Source organism: Hippopotamus amphibius, chromosome 1, assembly GCF_030028045.1.
Source record: "Hippopotamus amphibius kiboko isolate mHipAmp2 chromosome 1, mHipAmp2.hap2, whole genome shotgun sequence".
Taxonomy (NCBI): Eukaryota; Metazoa; Chordata; class Mammalia; order Artiodactyla; family Hippopotamidae; genus Hippopotamus; species Hippopotamus amphibius.
The window spans coordinates 60,219,228-60,242,333 of record NC_080186.1 but is presented as its reverse complement, the minus strand read 5'-3'; the positions used below and the strand labels follow the sequence as shown (position 1 = coordinate 60,242,333).

The 23,106-nt window shown below is 38.1% G+C and overlaps 1 protein-coding gene across 11 annotated transcripts in view; it reads right to left on the bottom strand.

Annotated features, from left to right (window-relative positions):
- The window catches only part of DDAH1 (dimethylarginine dimethylaminohydrolase 1), a 237,923-nt gene that overhangs the window by 150,686 nt on the left and 64,131 nt on the right, over positions 1–23,106 (bottom strand). For 9 of the 11 annotated variants that reach the window (XM_057714358.1, XM_057714395.1, XM_057714367.1 and 6 more), the window contains 2 exons: positions 18,115–18,216; positions 17,647–17,824 (listed from right to left, as the gene is read on the bottom strand). In XM_057714358.1, the coding sequence (XP_057570341.1) occupies positions 17,647–17,688 (42 nt within the window). In that variant the 5' untranslated portion in view covers positions 17,689–17,824; positions 18,115–18,216. The remainder of the gene's footprint in view (positions 1–17,646; positions 17,825–18,114; positions 18,217–23,106) is intronic. The other 2 variants (XM_057714429.1, XM_057714422.1) reach the window with 1 other exon arrangement.

The following is a 23,106-nucleotide window of genomic DNA, read 5'->3' as shown; positions in this document are numbered from 1 at the left end:
AGGCTAGAAGAAAATGGTAATTTGTGTTCATACAGGCCACATATGTAGCTACTTACTAAATTTTCCAGAGAATTTATTTAAACATCCCAACAAATCGGTATATGCCTCGGTATAAAATGCTGCACAGATTATCTATAAGTTGCTGGTCTAGGATATTTTATGTTTTTATACCCCAGTACATGGACTTCACTTTTATGTTCAGTTCTTAAGTTATTTTTAATGTATTTTTTATATTTGAAAAAATTAATTAACTACGCCATCCGCCAATTCAAAAGTGGGAAAAAAATTAAAAGGACTTTAAAAAATATAGAAAGAAAAAAAAGCAAGAAGATTGCCTTGGAAAGCAATTTTTCTCGTGGGAATGCTATGATAGTTACATCATTTTAGGGGGAAAGGGGACAAGAATATCATATAGAAAAATTAGAATCACTGTTTTATGGAAAACTCATGGGTTCCCACAAAAAGACCATAGAATGCAACTTTAAGAAGACAGGGGAGGGAATACGGGGATATGTGTATAAAAACAGATGACTGAACCTGGTGTACCCCCCAAAAAAAATAATTAAAAAAAAAAAAAAAGAAGACAGGAAAGAGATTTCAACTCTAATTTGCTTTTTGCCAAGAACTTTCTGACATCCTAATTAATTTTAAGAATTATCCTTTCAGTTATACTCTTCCTTTTGTGATTTTGTTAACGTGTCTTGAGTTTTATAATATTGTCTGCCTCATTGCAATATCTTTCGGTTTCTCATCTGAAATGGTCATCACTGGTAAGGTGCAGATCAGGAGAAGAGGCTGGGCACTGTCAGGAAAGGCTGATGAGTATCAGCTGATGAAGAATGAACTGTTAAAATTTTGGGGAATAGTCCTCAGGACTTTATATTAGTCTACAATGTCACATTCTATGTAATTTTATATTACTTTATAATATTTATTGTAAGGAATACGGTGAAAACAGTACACCCTTTAAAGGGAAATTCTATTTTCACTGCCCTTTGAGAGTTCAAACATAATTTTTATTTTACTTTGATTTGTGTTTTGCTTTTAAAAGATTCATGGTTTATTATAGCCCAAAAGGTAGTAACTGAAAAGATTAAGGTAGTTAATAACCTGAGATTATTTGTCTCCCTCTTGTTTTCCTTTTGTAAAAACAAAAAAACAGAAAAACAAACACAGAAGGAAATTAAATGCTTAATTAAATCAAACAAATTAACACCACTGTTCGCACCACTAATTGCTTATTGAGTATTACAAGAGTGTTCACACAGTCTGAACATAGAATAGGTTTGGCCACAAATCAAAACAGGCAGTTTTAGTTCTACAGGGTATGGGAACAGGCATTCTGGAGGTGGAGCTCGTGTGAGTATCATCAAAATATCAGACAATTAAATACTGCTAGTTCAATTTGCTGGGATTTGTTTTCATCCCTTTAGGGTGAAAATGGTGCTTCCAGCTCCCATCTGCTTGGCCTTGCTTGGGAGAGAGTCCTGTTGGGCTGGCCTAATCACATTTCCTGGAAGAGTTCACATAGATCTGATGTGGAAATTTCCAGAAATGACGATGTCCCTCTCAACACATACTGGAATCTAAGAAGATAATCTTTCCTTGTCGTAGTGTTCTAAAGCAGACAATCAATTACATTCATCAAGCACATGCCTGCTCTCACAGGAACAACTGCAAGCAATTAAAAGAGAAAACAGAACACATAACACAACAGCTACTTCTTCAGGAGAGTGGGAGAATGAAACCAATGCGGAGAGTTCCACACTTCTATTCACAGGTCAGACTGTGGTATAGTCTCAATTCAGCATAGAAGTTCTTCAACGCTCCCCCTCCCCATCCCTCACACCATCAGTCAGCCGCTCCCCTCCTTGTGGGGCCTCTCCCAGCCGAGGGTTAAACTGCTCCCTTCCACACCAAGATGTATTCATGCTGGAGTTCATTCTTTCAGATTCTCCCTGAGCACCTAATTAAACCTAATAAACCTATTTGTGCTTGGATTTTAGTAGATGAAAATAACTTTAATCAATTCAATACCATTTTACTGAGTGACTAAGTGTGCTAGGTAGGCTCTGTGGTTAATAATCTGCTTAAGAAACAGTTTCTCTATTCGTTTAAAAAACCAGGAACAACTTGGAAGCCCTACAATAGGGAGCAGTTAAATAAATCATGTTACATTCATACCTATGGGATACTCTGTGGCCACTCAAAAGAATGCTTTTGAAAATACTGTTTCCATTCATTATGGATGTCACCTAAATTTACTGTGGTAATCATTCGACAATATGTACACAAACTCACACAGGGTAGTATGTCGATTACATCAATAAAATTGAAAAAAGAGAAAATAATGCTTTAGCATGATCCCAGTTTTATTTTTTAAATGTGCCTAGGAAAAAAAGAAAATGAAATATAATAGCAACTTTGGTTATCTTCAAGAAGTGGGATTATATATGATTTTAATTTTCTTCAAACTTCTATGTATTTTCCAATTTTCAAGAAACATATACTATGTTATAATCAGAAAATAAACAATTTAACAATAAGACAACAGACAATTTCTCTCTGGAAGAGTTGTCAGTCTAATCCAGATAATACTAGATTAAAAACTATAATGTATGTTATGTTATGGCAAATGTTATAATTTTGCACAAGGTGTTATGAGAACACATAATCACCCATATAGGTGACAGAGTATTTAAGATGATACTGTCCCTATTGAGTTTATAAATGTATTTAGTATTGTAAGGAAATGTACAGTTCACAATACTACAACAAAAATCTTTGGTGCCAGATGTGTTTCAAAACTTAGACTTTCTTGGATTTTAGAAATAATGTGGTAAATATACACGTTGCCGTAGCACCTCCAGTGGGCCCGGGGCAGCACCCTACAATCCAGTGTATTAATATTCCCATTTAGTGAGATGGGACCATTAGAATAAGGACTACATTGTTTCTCATCAGTTTAGGTCACCAAATTTCTTACTGAAAAGTCTTGCTTTCCAGGGCTCTTTGGATTTCTGAATTGCAGATAAAGGATTGTGGACCTGAATGAGAAATGTGGGGATTCAGGACCATAGCCTGAGGTGTCATTCGTTATCTCTTTCTCAGCTCCTAACTCATTAAGCCTAACACATGCTCTGATCATAAGAGCCATAAACGTGATTTCTATTCACTTTAGAGTGTGTAATTGTATTTGATCTTAGATATACACCCCAGGACTGAAAATACTCTACTTCTGTGGCTTGAAGACACGTGTGCTTAAGGGGCCTGGGGTTGTTTTAAAGGAGAAAGAAATGTTATCATAAACACACTTTACAAACATTTAAAAGTGTCAAAAAATACGTAGGTCTTCTAAATAGAAGTAATATTAATAGAGCTGGCAAAAATGCATTTCTCAGTACTTTTTAAAGGTTGTCTCTAAGCCAAGCATTTCCTAATCATACTTGGACGAATACAGGCGGCCAAGTAACAAAGAGGCTGTGGTTTCAGCCCTTAACTCTAAAACCGCTGAGTGTATTGATACACAGACAGTTCAGAAGAAACTTATTTATTTATTATAGAGACATATATATATATAATGTGGGAGTCTTTTTTCAACCTTTGTGGTATAATGTGTGCAATGTGCGAGCTAATATTGCATGCCACTGAGGACAAGTAGCAATTTCCATGAAGTGACAGATAAGCGGTTTTAGGGGGAAAAAATGCCAAGGATGATTCATTTGAAATCAACCTTGACAGTTTTCCTGCTGACGAAGCTGACGGAAGGGAGGACTAGAACAAAGGTTAAATTCTTCAGTTCTTGGAAACTGCCTTGTCTTCAGCGCTTGCTCCTCCAAGCTCTGCTAATCCATCAGGACAAACCATTTAATTTTCTCCTGTGGTTATAAGATCTTCCACAGTCATATGTAACCATACAGAGCTTTTGACAGAAAAAGGAATTTCTCCATGGTTCTACAAACCATGCCATCAATAAATGTTGATTTATTAAAGCCAGTTGACCATCAAGATCTAAATTCCACAATAATCCCTCAAAATAATGATTTAGCATCATTACCACCTTCTCTCTCTCTCTCTCTTTTTTTAGGAGTAGATCTTTATTACGAGGGGCCAGGCAAAGATTTTTTAGACATGTGAAGCAATAGCCTTACACCAATAATAACATGAATGTGCAAGCCACAGACTGGGAGAAAATATTTGCAAACATATATCTGACAAAGAACTTGTATCCAAGACACATAAAAAATTCCTTCAACTTTCTAAAAATAAGAAGCAACCCAATTTTTTTAAATGAGCAAAAGAATTGAACAGATATTTCACAACAGAAAATATACAAATCATCAATAAACATATAAAAAGGTGATCAACACCACCAATCACAGAGAAATGCAAATCAAAATCACGAGACACCCACCAGAATGACTAAAATGTTAAAAGACTGACAACAGCAAATTGTGACACAGTTGTGGAGCAACTGGAACTTTCATACATTGTTGATGTGAATGTAAAATGGTATAAACTCTTTAGGAAAAGGTCTGGCAGTTTCTTATAAAACTAAACACACACCCCATGACATAGCACTCCTACTCCTAGGTATTATTTTTCCTTCAGATCTTTATTGGAGCATAATTGCTTTACAATGTTGTGCCAGTTTCCACTGTACAACAAAGTGAATCAGCTATACTTATACATATATATCCATATCCCCTCCCTCTTGAGCCTCTCTCTGACCTTCCCTATCCCACCCCTCTAGGTCATCACTAAGCACTGAGTTGATCTCCCTGTGCTATGCAGCAGCTTCCCACTAGCTATCAATTTTACATTTGGTAGTGCATATATGTCAATGCTACTCTCTCACGTCATCCCAGCTTCCCCTTCCCCACTATGTCCTCAAGTCCGTTCTCTCTGTCTGCATCTTTATTCTTGCTCTGCCACTAGGTTCATCAGTACCGTTTTTTTGTTTTTGTTTTTGTTTTTTTTTAGATTCCATATATATGCATTAGCATACGGTATTTCTTTTTCTCTTTCTGACTTATTTCACTCTGTATGACAGACTCCGTATGACAGACTCTAGGTCCATCCACCTCACTACATACAACTCAATTTCATTCCTTTTTATGGCTGAGTAACATTCCATTGTATATATGTGCCACATCTTCTTTATCCATTCATCTGTTGATGGACATTTAGGTTGCTTCCATGTCCTGGCTATTGTAAATAGTGCTGCAGTGAACATTGTGGTACATGTATCTTTTTGAATTATGGTTTCTCTGGGTATATGCCCAGGAGTCGGATTACTGGGTCTTATGGTCTATTTTCAGGTATTCTTAAGGACTTTTATTGAGATATAATTGACATACAATAAACTGCATATATTTAGAGTGTACAATTTGATTTTTTTTTCTTATTAGTAGTGTATATATGGCAATCCCTATCTCCCAATTCGTTCCACCACACCCCCCCACCCCACCCCCTTTCCCCCCTTGGTGTCGATGTTTGTTCTCTACATCTGTGTCTGTATTTCTGCCTTGCAAACTGGTTGATCTGTACCATTTTTCTAGATTCTGCGTGTGTGTTAATATATGATATTTTTCTCTTTCTGACTTACTTCACTCTATATGACAGTCTCTATGTCCATCTGTGTCTCTACAAATGACCCAGTTTCGTTCCTTTCTATGGCTAATATTCCATATATGTACCACTTCTTTATCACTTTATCCATTTGTCTGTTGTTGGACATTTAGTTGCTTCCATGACCTGGCTATTGCAAATAGTGCTACAATGAACACTTGGGTGCATGTATCTTTTTGAATTATGGTTTTCTCTGGGTATATGCCCAGTAGTGGGATTGCTGGGTCATATGGTAGTATTATTTTCAGTTTTTTAAGGAACCTCCATACTGTTCTCCATAGAGGTTGTATCAATTTACATTCCCACCAACAGTGCAAGAAGGTTCCCTTTTCTCTACACTCTCTCCAGCATTTATTATTAGTAGATTTTTTGATGATGCCCATTCTAACGGATGTGAGGTGATACCTCATTGTGGTTTTGATTTGCATTTCTCTCATGACCAGTGATGTTGAGCATCTTTTCATGTGTTTGTTGGCCATCTGTATGTCTTCTTTGGAGAAATGTCTATTCAGGTCTTCTGCCCATTTTTAGATTGGGTTGTTCGTTTTTCTGATATTGAGCTGCAAGAGCTGCTTGTATATTTTGGAGATTAATCCTTTGTCTGTTGCTTCATTGGCAAATATTTTCTCCCATTCTGAGGCCTTCTTTTTGTCTTGTTTATGGTTTCTTTTGCTGTGCAAAAGCTTTTAAGTTTCATTAGGTCCCATTTGTTTATTTTTGTTTTTATTTCCATTACTCTAGGAGGTGGGTCAAAAAGGACCTTGCTGTGATGTACCTCATAGTGTTCTGCCTATGCTTTCCTCTAGGAGTTTTACAGTGTCTGGCCTTACATTTAGGTCTTTAATCCATTTTGAGTTTATTTTTGTGTATGGTGTTAGGGAGTGTTCTAATTTCATTTTTTACATGTAGCTGTCCAATTTTCCCAGCACCACTTATTGAAGAGGCTGTCTTTTCTCCAGTGTATATTACTGCCTCCTTTGTCAAAGATAAGGTACCCATATGTGTGTGGGTTTATCTCTGGGCTCTTTATCCTGTTCCATTGACCTATATTTCTGTTTTTGTGCCAGTACCATACTGTCTTGATCACTGTAGGCTTGTAGTATAGTCTGCTGTCAGGAAGCCTGATTCCTCCAGCTCCATTTTTCCTTCTCAAGATTGCTTTGGCTATTCAGGATCTTTTGCATTTCCACACAAATTGTAAAATTGTTCTAGTTCTGTGAAAAATGCCATTGGTAATTTGATAGGGATTGCATTCAATCTGTAGATTGCTTTGGGTAGTATAGTCATTTTCACAATGTTGATTCTTCCAATCCAAGAACATGGTGTGTCTCTCCATCTGTTTGTATCATCTTTGATTTCTTTCATCAGTGTCTTATAGTTTTCTGCATACAGGTCTTTTGCCTCCTTAGGTAGGTTTATTCCTAGGTATTTTATTCTTTTTGTTGCAGTGGTAAATGGGAGTATTTCCTTAATTTCTCTTTCTGCTTTTTCATTGTTATTGTATAGGAATGCAAGAGATTTCTGTGCATTAATTTTGTATCCTGCTAATTTACTAAATTCATTGATTAGCTCTAGTAGTTTTCTGGTGGCATCTTCAAAATTTTCTATGTACAGTATCATGTCATCTGCAAACACTGACAGTTTTACTTCTTCTTTTCCAATTTGGGTTTCTTTTATTTCTTTTTCTTCTCTGATTGTTGTGGCTAAAACTTCAAAATTATATTGAATGATAGTGGTGAGAGTGGGCACTCTTGTTCTTGTTCTTGTTCTTAGAGGGAATGCTTTCAGGTTTTCACCATTGAGAATGATGTTGGCTGGGGGTGTGTCATATATGGCTTTTATTATGTTGAGGTAGTTTCCTTCAATGTCCAATTCCTGGAGAGTTTTTATCATAAATCGGTGTTGAAGTGTGTCAAAAGTTTTTTCTGCATCTGTTGAGATTATCATATGGTTTTTATCCTTCAATTTGTTAATATGGTTATCACATTGATTGATTTGTGTATACTGAAGAATCCTTGCATCCCTGGGATAAACCCCACTTGATCATACCACCTTCTCTTTGAGTAACCTTACTACCAGAACTACCAATATTTAGAAAATTAATTGACTTGACCTCCTATATGCCTTTTCATCCTCTGGCTTGAGTCATAAAAGCAAAAACATGGCCATTAAGCCACAGGTGAGCAACTTAAGAGCCATATGTACCTTATGAGTCACTGGGAGTTGGTGATTTTGAACATTTTCATCACTGCTTTCATATAATACTAAACCCTTCTGATACAGGCTGCTGTTCTATGAATAGCACAACCAGAACGCCACTGAGTTTTTTTTTTTCAGGTTAAATTCACATTTATCAGCCTACCATAGATTCCTATCTTGATAATCATCACACTGAAAAATTATTAGCTGTTTAATATCATATAATGTTGTGTAAGCACCATAAAAATAAATTAAGGACACTTGGGTCTTATCTTCTGGGACCTTACAATTTTGAACATATGATGATGACAAGGAGAAACATAAGCTATACAATAAACAACTGTATGAATTAAATAGGCAAAACATTATGTTGAGAACAAACAAGACAGCCTAGGTAGACTTTTAGTTGATGAGTGAAGAGGCTATTATAGAAGCAACCCACAGGGATCTGACTTTTAAAAGGGCCTAATTATTTAATTAAGACACTCTTTCCTCGAGGACGGCAAATCCAGACATTTTGCAGATGTGGTAGCTGCAAAATAGCTAAAATTCTGGGGTGGGAGAAATATTCCAGAACTTCTATTCCTTTTATCTCCAAAATTTATAACAAATGGCATCAGAACTAAGATCCAGCAAATTCTGTTGGATTTAAGTTTTGCCTTCAATCACATGTCGCTAAGAGCAAACATCCTATTGATATTGAGAAAAGCATCAGGATTATGTTCAAATGTGTATTGAACTCAGGCTTGTGACAGTGCTCATTACTATAGAAAATGTTTTGTTTTGCTTTTTTACTTAGGGGAATGCAAACAATGTTTTTTAATGAAAAAACAACCTCCAAAACAAAGAACATATATATTACTACATGTATTACAGTGACGTTATTTTACATTTTTGCAAAATGGAGGATAGTTGAATTCTCCTATCTCCTTCTGCATTTAATCTGTTGCAAATCTTGTTATTGTTTAAAATAACAATTGTATATATTAAAGGAGTACAACACTATGTTTTGATATACATATACTTAATGAAATGATTACTATAGTCAAGCTAATTAATATATACATCTCCTAACATATTTAGCTTTTTTTTTTTTTTGGCATGCTGTGCAGCATGTGGGATCTTAGTTTCCCAACCAGGGATTGAACCTGTGCCTCCTTCATTGTGAGCACGAAGTCTTAACTACTGGACTGCCAAGGAAGTCCCACATTTAGCCTTTTTTGTGTGTGTGGTAAAGGCATCTGAAGTCTACTCTCTGAGCAAATTTCCAATATACAATACAGTGTTATTAACTATAGTCATCATGCTATACATTAGAGCTCAAGATACTATAGAAAATGGATACTAACATAATAGATATATCAATGGACACAGCATCAGTAGGACAATCAAAGTCAATGAACTCTGAAAACAAATTATTATGACGCCACATTTATACAAGCATGTCTTAATATGGGGAAGTTCAAGCATTTATTTTTATCTACTCTGTTTAGGGTAAATCGAATTAACAAAAGATAATGGACCTAGTTCTAAAATCTGTCTCACTAGTGGATTATTGACATAGCTGAAATTCTCCAAAATCAGCCCCTTTATGTTGTTTGGAAAGTGAATTCTTTCAGCTAGAAAATATTAATGATTTGTTTTCTGAAAATTTCACATTTTAAAAGGGCATCTTTGAGAAAGACACATGAGAAAGATATCTAACTACAAAGTGGTAGAGACTACCCTGCTGTCACTCTTGCTCTCTGGTAAGCAAATGTGGACCTGAGGTTCTAGCTGAAGGCTCATTTTCACAAGGCAATGTCTATAGATATGTCACTTACTTTACCACAAAGGATAAGAAATGTGGTTTTCTGGAGATAAGGATGAAAATCCACTGGATCGAGAGCTGTCATCTACGCTTTAAAATGTTAGGGATAAAATGCATTTAAACAGAGGAGATCCTTATAGACATGCCTTAGTTTGGGGATGCCCGGAAGAGTTTTCAAACCACACACCAAAAAAGTCTACAAAATTGAAAGCGTTCCAAAAAATCAAAAGGCTCATGGAGAATTGTCCTGACAGCATTCAACTCTTACAAATCAATCAGGGGCTGAATAACATATTTACAGTGCAGAGTTAGAATCCTCCTGTGAAGCATTTTCCCTAACCATTGGATAGGATTTTATTAGAGTACTATGATATTTCTGTCTTTAACATTTCAGCCAGACTGTATATTTACTGATTCATTCAACCATCAAGTGCCTACTGGATATCAGCATTGGGAATGCAAAATTAATATGTTATGGCTCCTGAACTTCTTGAATCTAATAGGAAGGAACAACCACATAGAAAATCTCACTGGGGTTCAATAAATATAGGATGATGCCAGGAAAAACACTATCTCCATTTGGGGGAGCTTCATCAAAAGGAACAAATAGAAGGGTAGTCCAAGCAACAGACATGGCATTTATAAAGGCATGGAGACATTTAAAAAAAAAAAAAAAGCACTTTGTGGTCATGGCAAAACAACTCAGAATGAGTCAATGGGTATAGAGGTATAGGTGGAGGCTAGATGACCGATGGTGGGATTACTGCCTTTATGCCCTTATAATAAGAGACTGGAGAGCTTGCTATCTTTCTCAGCCATGTGAGGGCACAGTGAGAAGACGGCTGTCTGAAAGCCAGGAAAAGAGCTCTCCATAGACCCTGACCATACTGGTATCCTAATCTATGATTTCCAGTCTCTAGAACTGTGAGAAATCTTTCCATATAAGGCATAAGGAGCTTCCCTATTCTTTTTCACAGCTACACAGTATGCTATTGTTACATTATACATCTTTAAGGTTGGAATTGGGAAAACTGAAGTTGTGTTTAATCATTCTTGTTAACAGGAACTGCAGAAATAAAGTTAGAGATTGATTTCTGTGTGAACTGAATTGTTTGTGTCCCCCCAAAGTTCACATGTTGGTGCCCTAACCCCCAGTGTGATGGTATTTGGTTATAGGGCCTTTGGGAGGTAATTCAGATTAGATGAGGTCGTCCTTAGTTTTCTAAGGAGGTGAAAGAGGGAAGAATTCAGTGCTGAAAAAGGGTAGGGATACATCTAATTTTGAAACGGAAAGAAGAAAAAGTGAATTGGTGAAAGAACAATTTTGAGGTAAAGTTCAAATAGCTATTCTTCTCAGAAATGGGAAAGAATCAAGAATGAGGAAGAGAGAAAAAAGTATGGCCTAAAAATACGTCCGGACAACCTCACTGAAAGCAAAATAATAGACTGTGTGCTACTCCAGCAGCCTGAACTATATTGCCCAAAGGAAGAGAAGGCAGGGGGGAGAGACAGAGTGAAAGTAGGTGAATAGAACAATGTGTCCTTAAAATACGGCTTAAATTGAATTTGGGGATGAGAGAGAGAGGAACCAAAGATTGAACCAAGGCTTTAAGCCTAAATGACTGGGTAGAAAAGTAATACAGTTGGCTGAGATAGGGTAGAAGATACTTAGGATGGGGTAAGAGTTTATTTTGTATACATTATGTTTGGAGGCTAGTGAGATATGTAGGTTAAAGCTATCAGCAGACTTTTAACAAAGATGCTGAAGTGAAGAGAGAGACCTGGGAGTTCTTTCAAGAAGTATTTATGAGAATGAGAGAGAGGAGGCAGAGGGAGAAGGAGCAAGGACAGAATGATGGAGCCCACTCACATTCAGAGATAGAAGGCAAAAGATGATCATTAAAATATGAGTGGTCAGAGAAAGAGAAGGGAAACGAAAGTAGTGAGGTTATAGGAACCAAGAGGAGAGCATAGTCAACTGTGTCACATGCTAGAAGAAAGACAAGCAATTATATGAACTCCAGGATGGTAAGTTAAGAGAATGAGGTCATATTTTAAGATATGAAGAAATGAGTTGAATAGTGAGAAATTAAAATCAAGAAATACTTTATATTGACTTTTTTTAGATGATTGTGGAGTGTAGGAGAAAGTTAGGATAACAATGATATTGCATCATATTTATATTCCACTTTAGGGCAACCGTGTACTTCCACATACATTACCCCTTTTGATGATATCTCAAGGAGATAGTCTTGTAGGTTGATAAGTGGGGGGAGGTGCATCAAAGAGGAATAAATGGAGATATAATTAGAAGAAGTGATGGATGGAGTTAGTTTTCTAAGGAGGTGAAAGAGGGAAGAATTCAGTGCTGAAACAGGGTAGGGATACCTCTAATTTTGAAACAGAGAGACAAAAAAGTGAGTTGGTGAAAGAACATTTTTGAGGTAAAAATAGTTTAGAGAGATTCATGACTCAAGACCCAAAAGTAATCAAGGCAACCTTGAATTGAGGGCCCAACTACAGGAGAAATGTGAAATGAGTAGGGAAATGATGATGTTGGCATAAAGTCAAAATACTGACTCTCTACTTGGCTCTCCAGATCTCTGTACAACACAACAGTCCTCCCACTACTGCAGTGGTGAGTGGACATTGAAAGTACTAGAGCCCAAAACAAGCAGTTCAATGTCTTAAACAAGCCGGCAAAGACTTCAAGAGAAGCTCATCCTCTATGAATTCAATTTACAAGTCTGCTTTGAGCTCCCACCCCAGCCCACTCTACAGGAAGCAAAAATGTTAAGCAAATTGTTAGAATAATGCATTCCCATAGGACATGACATCCTGAAGTTTTTCAAACAACAGCGATGTCACTTTCAACCACCCTCTTTAGAGGTTCTGCTTTTTCTAACATAGTACCCACGTGTTTATAGCTTTCTCCATTAAAAGGTGTGTATACTATGGGAACTTCCCTAGTGGCGCAGTGGTTAAGAATCCGCCTGCCAATGCAGGGGACACGGGTTTGATCCCTGCTCCAGGAAGATCCCACATGCCGCCGAGCAACTAAGCCTGTGCACCACAACTACTGAGCCTGCGCTCTAGAGCCTGTGAGATACACGTGCCACAACTACTGAAGCCCATGCACTCGAAAGCCTGTGCTCCACAGCAAAAGAAGCCATCGCACTGAGAAGCCTGAGCACTGCAACAAAGAGTAGACCCCACTCACCACAACTAGAGAAAGCCTGCATTGAGGAACAAAGACCCAATGCAGCCAACAAATAAATAAATAAAAATAAAATTTTTTTAAAGGTGTGTACACTAAAAAATAAATTTAAGGTTTTACTCTATGAGCCAACATACTGGGAAACAAAAGTATGAGAGGCTTCCTTTCTTGACTGAAAAGTCCACGTGACATGTCCACGTGACATATCCACTCAGGCTTTGCGGTACCTTAGTCAGACATCCTGAGATTCTAGTCTTTTGGCTCTTTGAACCAACTCTACCATTAAAATATTAATTACTCTATTACCTCTTACAGAAGATAATGGTTACTATCTTGGCATGCCCATAGGAAAAAAATTCTCATGAAAAGGGCAGATATGTGCTCTCAATTGGACCAATCATATTACCCCATCTTCCTGGTTGTGACTGGTTTGAGGAGGAATAAAGCCTGTACTCCACAACAAAAGAAGCCTAAGTTGGTCCCATGCAAGTCAAGCTTGGAATTGTTTTCAGACTGGAGCCAAAGAGGAAAAAAAATCTTTCTTTGCTGATGAAAGAGCTGCTAGGATGAGATGAGAGACCAAAGTTGCTAGGAGCCATGTTCCCCATGGCATGGAGCAAGTCATCTGCAAAGAGCACCAGACACACAGGTTAGAAATAGAGTGTGAGCCCTGAAAGTGTTCCTGTCACAGAATCCAGACACTCCCAGGACCAGTTCCCTACATCCTGCATTTGGGTTATACCAAACAACAAGTTCTCCTTTTTGTATGAGCGAGTTAGAATTCAGTCATTGGCAAACCAAAGTGGCCCAACTTGTGCACAGAATACATTATACTTACAATGTGTTCAATAAATACATGTTAATTATCTGGTTGCTTTGATGTCGGTACTTTTTCTGTACCTTTTGCTTCTGCACTTTCTCTGTGTTCTACAACTTCATTCTCAATAAGGCTCGATCAAAAGTAAGGCTGCAATTTTCCAGTACTAATTAGGTGCCCTAGCCGGAAGTCATTTAATATGTCTATTTCAGTTTCTTAATTTGTAAAATATGGCAAATAATAAAAGCAACTATTTTTTTTAGCATCCACTATATTTCAGATAGTGGCCTAATGCTTAACATATATTATTCTAATTTCTATAGCAATTTTCTAACACATGCATAATGATCCCCATTTCATAGATGAGGATGCTGAGATGCAATGAGTTTAAATGAACTGACCAAGGTCATACAGCTTGAGTGACATAATTCTGATTCATACCTCGGGTTGTCTGAGGCTGTACTCTTTCCAATGTTCTATGATGCCCTGCTTATTCAAAAAGCTTATGTGTGTAATAACGCAAGTAAAATTGAAAATGGTAAAAAAATCATTCTCCAACTGACAACAACAAATGTGGAAGTGGGCCCAAGTATTAAAAGGAAGATTTAGGTTAAGAAGAACATTCTAATTATCTCAATTATGGCATTTAGAAACAGTAATTGAAAAAATAAGTGCTGAATCTCGTAAATGAAAAATTTTATGAAAAGAGAAAGTGCAGCCAAGATTCTGTTCCATGTCTGAAGGCTCAATAACACTCAGAAGGACATAAGTAAGCAACCTTTGCTAAGCTAAGGAGAACCAAACTTCTTCTCATTTTTCCCATTGAACCATCAAGGACCTGGCACTTCCTTTGTGGTCCTGTTGATGAAGCGTGCTTGTAAGATGTGAACATTTTGACTTACAAATCTGCATGCTAATATCAGTAGTGTTTGAAAGGAACAAACATATAGTAATGCTGTCTATGTACCATTAAAATATGTGCAAATCCTATTTTTGTAAAGTTTAACTAAAAGAAGGAAAAGACCAAATCTATGTGTTGAATGACATTTTGTAGTAAAACTCTTGTGTTCTTCGAGCGATAATTACTATTTCAGACAACTTCAAGGGAACCACATTATGAACTACCTGTTTTAGGTCCATTTTCTTCATGAGACTGTGAGTGCTTTAGGGACAGATATTGTGTCTTATTCATCTTTTTATCTCTAGAATCTATCATAGGTGATATATGGCATAGGTTACATTATAATTTTCATGGGTCCTGGGAACTTTAGTTTTCATGGACCTCTTCCTCCATAAAAATATGAAAAACTGTATTTTATTACCATGTTGGTATAAAGATGAATATATTATTATTACATATTTTAACATTTTCTTTGACCTAAAAGTTTATTTTTTTTCTTTTGGTTTTAAAGGAAATTAAAACATTTGCACAGGTCCCTAAAAATATCGTGGCCTCCAGGTGCTATGCCTATCTTGCCTGCAGACAACCCAGTCCTGATATGTGTTAAATACTATTTTGTTAAACGAATGAAATGAATAAATGATTTTAAGTGAACATCTATCTGATGGTATTTATTCTTAGAGCTTCTATTTTGGAGGAATGTTCAGCTTACAGTAGTTTTCAAAAACAACTAATAAAATCATCACAAAGTACTAATATTCATTTAATCTGAAACCAACTATTGAAATGTACCACTGTACACAAAATTAAAAGCCAAGAACAGTGCAGAAGAAGCCTGTCAAAGTGACAAAATAAATATTTTAAAATAATATCAGAGGTTGCTGTAATTTTGAACAAATACAGCCCACCTCTTAAATAGTGAAAATTAAATATTTTCTTTTTTAAACTCTGACATTCCAAGAGAGTCAATTCATAAGGTAGATACTTAAAAAAATGTGGGCTTATACTTGGAGCTGCATAGTTATTGACTATAATTTAGTTAAACATGTGCCCAGAAAACTGGCCCTCCTGCTTTTTCACAACATTGCTTTTGGAACTCAGCATTTCTCCACTGCTGTTTTCACAGACATCTTTTTTAAATAGAAAATTGATTGATGAAATCTTAGGCATGAGCAAATGCTAATGCATATAATAAATTAAAATGCTGTCATTTTATAAGAAAGGTTTATTGGCTAACCATGCTATTTCTTCTAGGAATTCAAAGCCTACTGTTTAATTTACAGAAAGAAATGCGGAAATCAGTTATTCAGTTCGTAGTATGGTAAAACTGATTTTCAAAATTATGTTTTGGGAGGCAACCAGACTGATTTATCCACTGACTTAAAATGTAGAGTCACAACTGAACAGTTTTTTTCCCACTTCAAAATGTATTGAACAATGTTCAAACTACGAGGAAGCATTTTTGCATTGCCTGGATAGCATCATATGCAAATTAATATCTGGATGATAACACAGAGTCACTCTTCCAAAAAGGATATCATACATAGAAAGTAGTGCTAGTATTTATGGGATGGACATTTACCAGAACAGCTCTTAAAGGCCACATAATAAAAGGGCATTAAAGCTGCTTAAATTAATTAACCATTGATACTGAAATGGATTCAGTTAATGGATTCTGCCTCCCCAGAAAGTGCCCTCTCTTAATAATAAAAAAAAAGCTAAAAACATGTTTTCTTTTTCTTTTTCATAACATCTAGCCACCTGAGTAACTGTGGGAAGGAAAAGGGGACTGCCCACACCTCGCCTGGGCCAGCAGGAGGGAGAGGTCGTCTAGTGATCAGACACTCTTGCTTCTCCTCTCCAAGGGCAAATGAGCTGCCTCAGCAGCGGTCACATCCTGCTGCCCTTCGAAACAGGAAACCAGTCTGGAGTTTCAAACTTACCTCCTGAATCACATTACCAAACTGGCAGTCTTGCCAGATCCTTGTAAATGCCTGTTATATGTGGAGGTGGTGAAGGCTTTGAGGGGCTGGTGAACAGGCAGGGCATCCGTGTTTGGGAGGGGGCACTACCTGGCTCAGCTACCTGCAATCTATAGGGTGGTTCTGCAGATGAAACAAGCACAACAGAGGACGAGGACACACAAAGTCACTTGGTCCATCTCATGCCAGCAGGAAGAATCACATCCCTGTTCATGGTTTAACCCATAAAGGGTCTTGTAATGAGGCTGCTAGTTATCCCAAGGCACATAATGGGGAGCTTCAACGATTTAGGTTGTGGACTCACAAATCACTGTTATTCAGCTAGTCTTTCAGCCAGACAAGCCCCTTGTTTTCCCACGTTCCCTAGAAGATGTCCTGTTCTGGGCATCTTATTGCGCGTGAGCCATTCCAGCAGAGGGCAGGCAGGGGAAAGGAGAGGAGTCATATATTACAGCAGATCATCTAGAGCGTTCTGAACATGTTAAGGCAAATTTTCTGGATTACCAAGAGCAACAAAGGTCTTTCCGTCCAAAATTTTTTTTCTCTCTATCTGTCTGTATAATGTGTTACCAGTTTTCGGGAGCTCTTCTCCCAAGAAATTCTCCTTCTCCCCAAGGAATTCACAGTCTGGTTTGGGAAGGCAAAATGAACGCACATGAAATAATGAGGAAGCCAGGCTCTAAAGCTATCCCAAGCTGTCCCAGTAAATTCATGAGTTTCAAGAGAAGGAAGAGAAGTCTTTGGGTGCTGAAGTCGGCGACAGCATTTATAGCTTAAAAGTATAAATTGCAGCAAATAATCAGTGCAGAGAACTGAGAGTCAGTGTTTGGGCAAATGTATCAAAAGTTATTAAACAATTCTCTGAACAGGTTTGGATGGTAGCCTCCAGAGAGGATGTTTAGGCATCCTGTTAGAATTTGGTTATATAGGACAGGTTTCATCCTATCTTAGCACCAGGCCTTTGTGGTGATCAGCCAGAGTGAAGGGACTGGGAGATTCAGGATTGGTTGGCATCTCAGGAGGGAAAACTATCAGTATCTTTCCATATCCTTCATTAACGTTCGTGTGACAATATCATAAGCAACTCACTATGGGGAGATCTTCATCAGATAAACAGGCTGCAAAATTCATAGGCAAGGAATGCAGGCTGGAGAGGCACTCCCAGTCAACAGCTGCTACCTGAACACCCAAGACTGGCTGGGAACCAAGCAGACAAGCTGAAACCAGGAGCCTCGGCGATGAATGGCAATGTTACAGCCGCCTAATCCTGAAATGAAAAGTAATTGCTTCTGGCTTAAAGAATAAAGGAAAAACAAGATCAGCCTTGGCCGAATCGCATTTTTTCCCCCAAAACAACCAAGCTATAGGCCAGGTTCTAAAACTTTCTTGGTATTTGAAAATGTGAGAAAATGGATGTTTTCTGTCAATATAATTTAAATCCATCCAAGAGTACTGATCTATAAGAACACTTGAATGCAAATACATTTTTTATTAACATGATTAAGTCAAATGTGTTTACTTTCAGCTATAAGGGATGACATCGAAAATTTAACTTACCTGAATATGATTTTAGAAAGTTGGTCTTTTTTTTTTTGGAAGCATTTCTTACTGAAAAGTCTCAGCAGACGTTGCCAGAGCTCCTTTTCTGTACAGATCAAACTGCAAATGGAGAAATACAGAAAAAGGGAGGAGTAAGGCATCTCAATACTTCTAATATATTCCTGTGATAGAACTGTCTTCTCTATTAAAAAAAAGAATTGATAAAAATTCACAGAAAGACAGCTATGCGTTTAAATTATTGTTAGAAGAATCTAAAGATGACTTTAACCCACAACTAAGTATGTAATATTTGTGTTTTTATTTATTTACCTCTCAAGGGGCTACAGAATGGCAAACGTCAGGATATTTTTTCTCTAGAGAGAGTCTCCACTTCCTTGAGAGCAAGGGAGCAATGAAGGAATAAAATCAGCAAGAATGAGAACAAACAAATCTTGCCTTTTACGTTCTAATTTTTAAATTATATGTATTAATTTAAAATATTGGTGGCAGACTCACGATGATGTAGAGAGAACTAAGTAAAATACATCTTGTCTCCTAGAGTCATATAAAATTGCCTACACAAATAGAAATTTCACGATTTAATCTAATACTGCAAGCCTTCATAGGAATATCATCAACTAATAATAATCAATAAGGAATACAACCCAGTTTGTCTTCCTACCACCATTCTGTACAAACACTAATATTATAAAACTAATATGACGCATGCTATCTTCTCACAGGTGCTGACATTGAGGATTTTCCTCATAGAAGCACCAAGGCTATTTATAGACATTGCTCACAGCTTGTGCTCTGCTTCATTAATTCAAAACAGAAAAAAATAAGTCTTATACCAGAAGTTTTTTTGGGTTTATACCACCATTTTTTTTTGGATTTAAACTAACAGAACAGCACTGTGACACTGACAACCGTAACTGCTTTCTGATGAGGTCAGGCTGGTGGATAGCTGGAAGGCCAGCCACCAACCCAATAACCTGATGCACAGTAATCACAAACTCGAGGGCTTATTTTAGTGAAGGGGGTCATCCAGCTCACAAGGTAAAGAAACCGCCACGAACAACAAGAAGAATGCAAAGAATGTCCACAGCTGATGAATCGTGCCCTCTGTTGGTATATAACACAAAGCCAGTGACCCCAAAAGCCACAGTATTTCCAAAGACAAAGGACTATGGTACTTAGTAACACTTTGAATATTTTTTTTTAAAAGCAGTTCTTTTCACACCAATACTCTACCATTCTATGCCAAGAAAGGATACTGAGTGTTCAGATGGTCCCAATTTTCTTTTTTACACTAAGCATGATTCAGCTGTTAGCAAGGTTTCCATTTTCATTATAGAAGAAGCCTTAGACAAGCTTTCTATTTTTACAAAACAGGAGAATGTTCCAAGGAAATACATATTTAAAGTATAATGTAAACATATATTCTAATGGAGCTACACAGTGATGGCAAACACTTAGATGATTTGGAAGTGTATAGCGTGTTGTTGAATGCAATTTTAATCCAAATATGTCCGTTGCAAATTTAAGGCAATCTCAGTTTTATATGCAAAAAAATTAAGATTATAAAAGTGTAATCTCTCAGTTGTCGCCTCCCTCCCAAGTCCCTTATAGCTTGCGTCTTGTGGGATCCTGCTTCCCAAGTCCCTACCTTCCTGAGATATTGTTCTTGTGGCACCACCACTGCTGCCACCACTGCCACTGCCATCTTTTCTGCAGTGCTGCAGCCACTGGCCTAGGGCTGCTCCAGGCCAGGCAGCTTCTCACAGCAGCTCTGGCAGGCACTAAAGAGCTCTCTCTTGTTGCTTCTGTTGTGCTTCATTGATGGCCCTGCCTCTTCTGCTTCCTACTGCCTCTCTCTATAGAGCTGCAGGGAAACCCTGGAGGAGCTGTGCTGCCGGAACACTCAGTGCCTCTCGCCTGCCCTTGTCTGGGGTCAGGTCTGCTTCTCCTCCACCCAGTTTTTCTCACTGTCCACAGCTGCTGGTCAGAGGATTGATTTCCCCCTGGTGGTAGTTTTTGTTGAACAAGGAGTCATGAAATTGCCAAGTATTTGCTAAGAACGTTTTATGTGGATAGAATCTTATTAATTGTCAAGAAATGAATGAAAAGAACTAAACAAACATATAAATCATTTAAAACCAAATATTTTGTTTGATAAGAGTCTTCCGCTTAAAAAAAAAAAGTTATAATCTCCTGGATTCTATAGATGTTCTTTATCTGTAAAGTTAATTCATCAATGACAAATATATTTGGAGCACATGCAGTGTGCCACGTTCTGTCCCCAGTGCTAGGAATACTAGATGGGCAAGATGCCTGCTCTCATGGAGCTTCCAATAAACAAGCAAGCTAACATCAGTCACTGATAAGTACAATATCAGACAGTGGATAGGTGATCAGAAAAAAATAGAGCAGGCTAATGGGATAGAAACTAATGGGAGGAAAACTTGGGATAGGGAGGGGAAGGAAGGTCTCTGAGAAGGTGACATCTGGACTTAATGATGGGAAGCTCTAGGGGAAAAAAACCCAGGCAGGAGGAACAGTGAAGTTACGGGAATGTAATGATCCAGGAAGTGCATGACAGGAGATGAGGTCAGACAGACTAGCCCAGATCAGGTAGGGCTTACAAAACTATGGTAAGGAGTTTGGATTTTATTCTAAATACAGTGGGAAGCATTGGAAAATTTCAAAAGGGAATGACATTCTGTGATTACGTTGTTAAAGATCACATTGGCTGCTGTGTAGAGACTGGATTGTAGGGGAGCAAGAGTATAAGATTCCAAGACCAGTTAGGAGCTGTTGTAACCTAAATAAGAAAAGATGATTCTATAACTCTATGAAATATATGTGTGTTCTATTAGATAATGCCCTCTGCTCATAGCCCACTATACAGGGTACAGATCCACATGTAACCAAAGTATATGACTGGGTCACTGGTCTCAAAGATCTCTTTATAATTTAACGGAGGTCACAGGTAAAATTAAAGAGGACAAAGAAAAGAGATACCTTATTGAGGCAATAAAAACTTGGCAGAGGGCCTCCCAGGTGGCTCAGTGGTTAAGAATCTGCCTGCCAATGCACGGGACACGGATTCAAGCCCTGGTCCGCGAAGATCCCACATGCTGCGAAGGAACTAAGCCCATGTGCCACACCTACTGAGCCTGCGCTCTAGAGCCCGCGAGCCACCACTCCTGAGCCTATGCACCACAACTGCTGAAGCCCACGCACCTAGAGCCCATGCTCTGCAACAAGAGAAGCCACTGCCGTGCGAAGCCCATGCACGGCAACAAAGACCCAGTGCAGCCAATCAATTAAAAAAGAATGTAAATAAATAAATAAATGTATTAAAAACAAACAAACACAACTTGGCAGAGGTTAGCAGGCTCTCAACAATAGTCTTTGGCTGGGGAAAATGTTATGGGTCACCCTAGCCCGCATCACCAGCGTTACTGGTGATACTCAGCCCTGTGCTAATGCGCTACACGAATCACGTAATTCCCCAGAAGAACCCTATGCTAGTGACCCCATCCCCATTTTCTAGAGAGAAGACCATATCTGTGGACACGCTAACTTGTCTGATGCTTCACACAGCCAACGACCTCTAGAGCCCAGCCTCAAACCCTAATTAGTCTGACCCCAAATCCAAGCTTTATAGGGATAAGGCCCGTGTTTCGCAGTTGCCTAATGATAAGAATTAGCTTGTGGGAGTTCCCTGGGGTTCTAGGGTTTAGGATTCTGGGCCTTCACTGCTGTGGCTAGCATTCAATCCCTGATCAGGGAACCGAGATCCTGCAAGCTGCATGGCGCAACCAAAAAAAAAAACCAAAAAACACAGAATTACCTTGTTAAAAATACAAATAACCGTACTCATCCTCCATCCCATGCCACATCCACAGAATCAGAAACTCCAGGGAGGGGTCTGGGAAACTATTATTTTTAACAATCTTATTACCCTCCCCCATGATTCTTTTTATCTTATTCTTAATAACATAATCATCCTAATTATATAGTCTACACTGGAATAGGCCATACCTAATATAAAAGCCATACCTAATATGGCTAAATGGAGAATACTAAAGAAAGGAACAATGAAGGCATGTGGCATTTATCAGAGACTCCTTGGAAGAAGTAAGTTTTGAGGTGGATTTTGAAAGGAATGAAGAAAGAAAGAGAGAAAGAAAGAAAGAAAATGAAAGGAAGGAAGGAAGGAAGGACTGATTACAGAAAAGAAATGCTTGAAAGAGATAAGAAGGAGAGAATTGGGTGTGTAGAGCACTTACAGGAATTGATATCTCAAAATGAGGGAGATGACTTTTTTTTTTTATTTATTTAATTTATTTATTTTATTGGCTGTGTTGGGTCTTTTTTGCTGTGTGCGGGCTTTCTTTTAGTTGCGGTGAGTGGGGGCTACTCTTCGTTGTGGTGCGTGGGCTCCTCATTGCCTTGGCTTCTTTTGCTGTGGAGCACAGGCTCTAGGCACGTGGGCTTCAGTAGTTACAGCACATGGGCTCAATATTTGTGGCTCACGGGCTCTAAAGCGCAGGCTCAATAGCTGTGGCACACAGGCTTCATTTCTCCATGGCATATGGGAGCTTCCTGGAGCAGGGATCGAACCCGTGTCCCCTGCATTGGCAGGCGAATTCTTAACCAGTGCGCCACCTAGGAAGCCCGAGGGAGGTGACTTGATTCAGCACACAACCCACCATTCAGTTCTTATACAGGTTCAAGTAGGTTTAGAGCATTTGTAGGTTACTGAAGCTGCCTAGATCCTTGGCCTGATCTTTGGCCAAAATTGTCCTAGAAAATCCACCCTTGAAACAATCCTCTGTTAGTTATTGTCTTGGACTAAAAAGTCAGAAAGAATCCTATTTTGAAATTTTTTTCTTTTAGAAATTAACTTGTTTACCTGACTTCCTATAATAGAGCCCAGAAGACAACCTTACTTGGAATATAATAATAGGAAATTTTCTTTTACTGATTCATGGACATGGT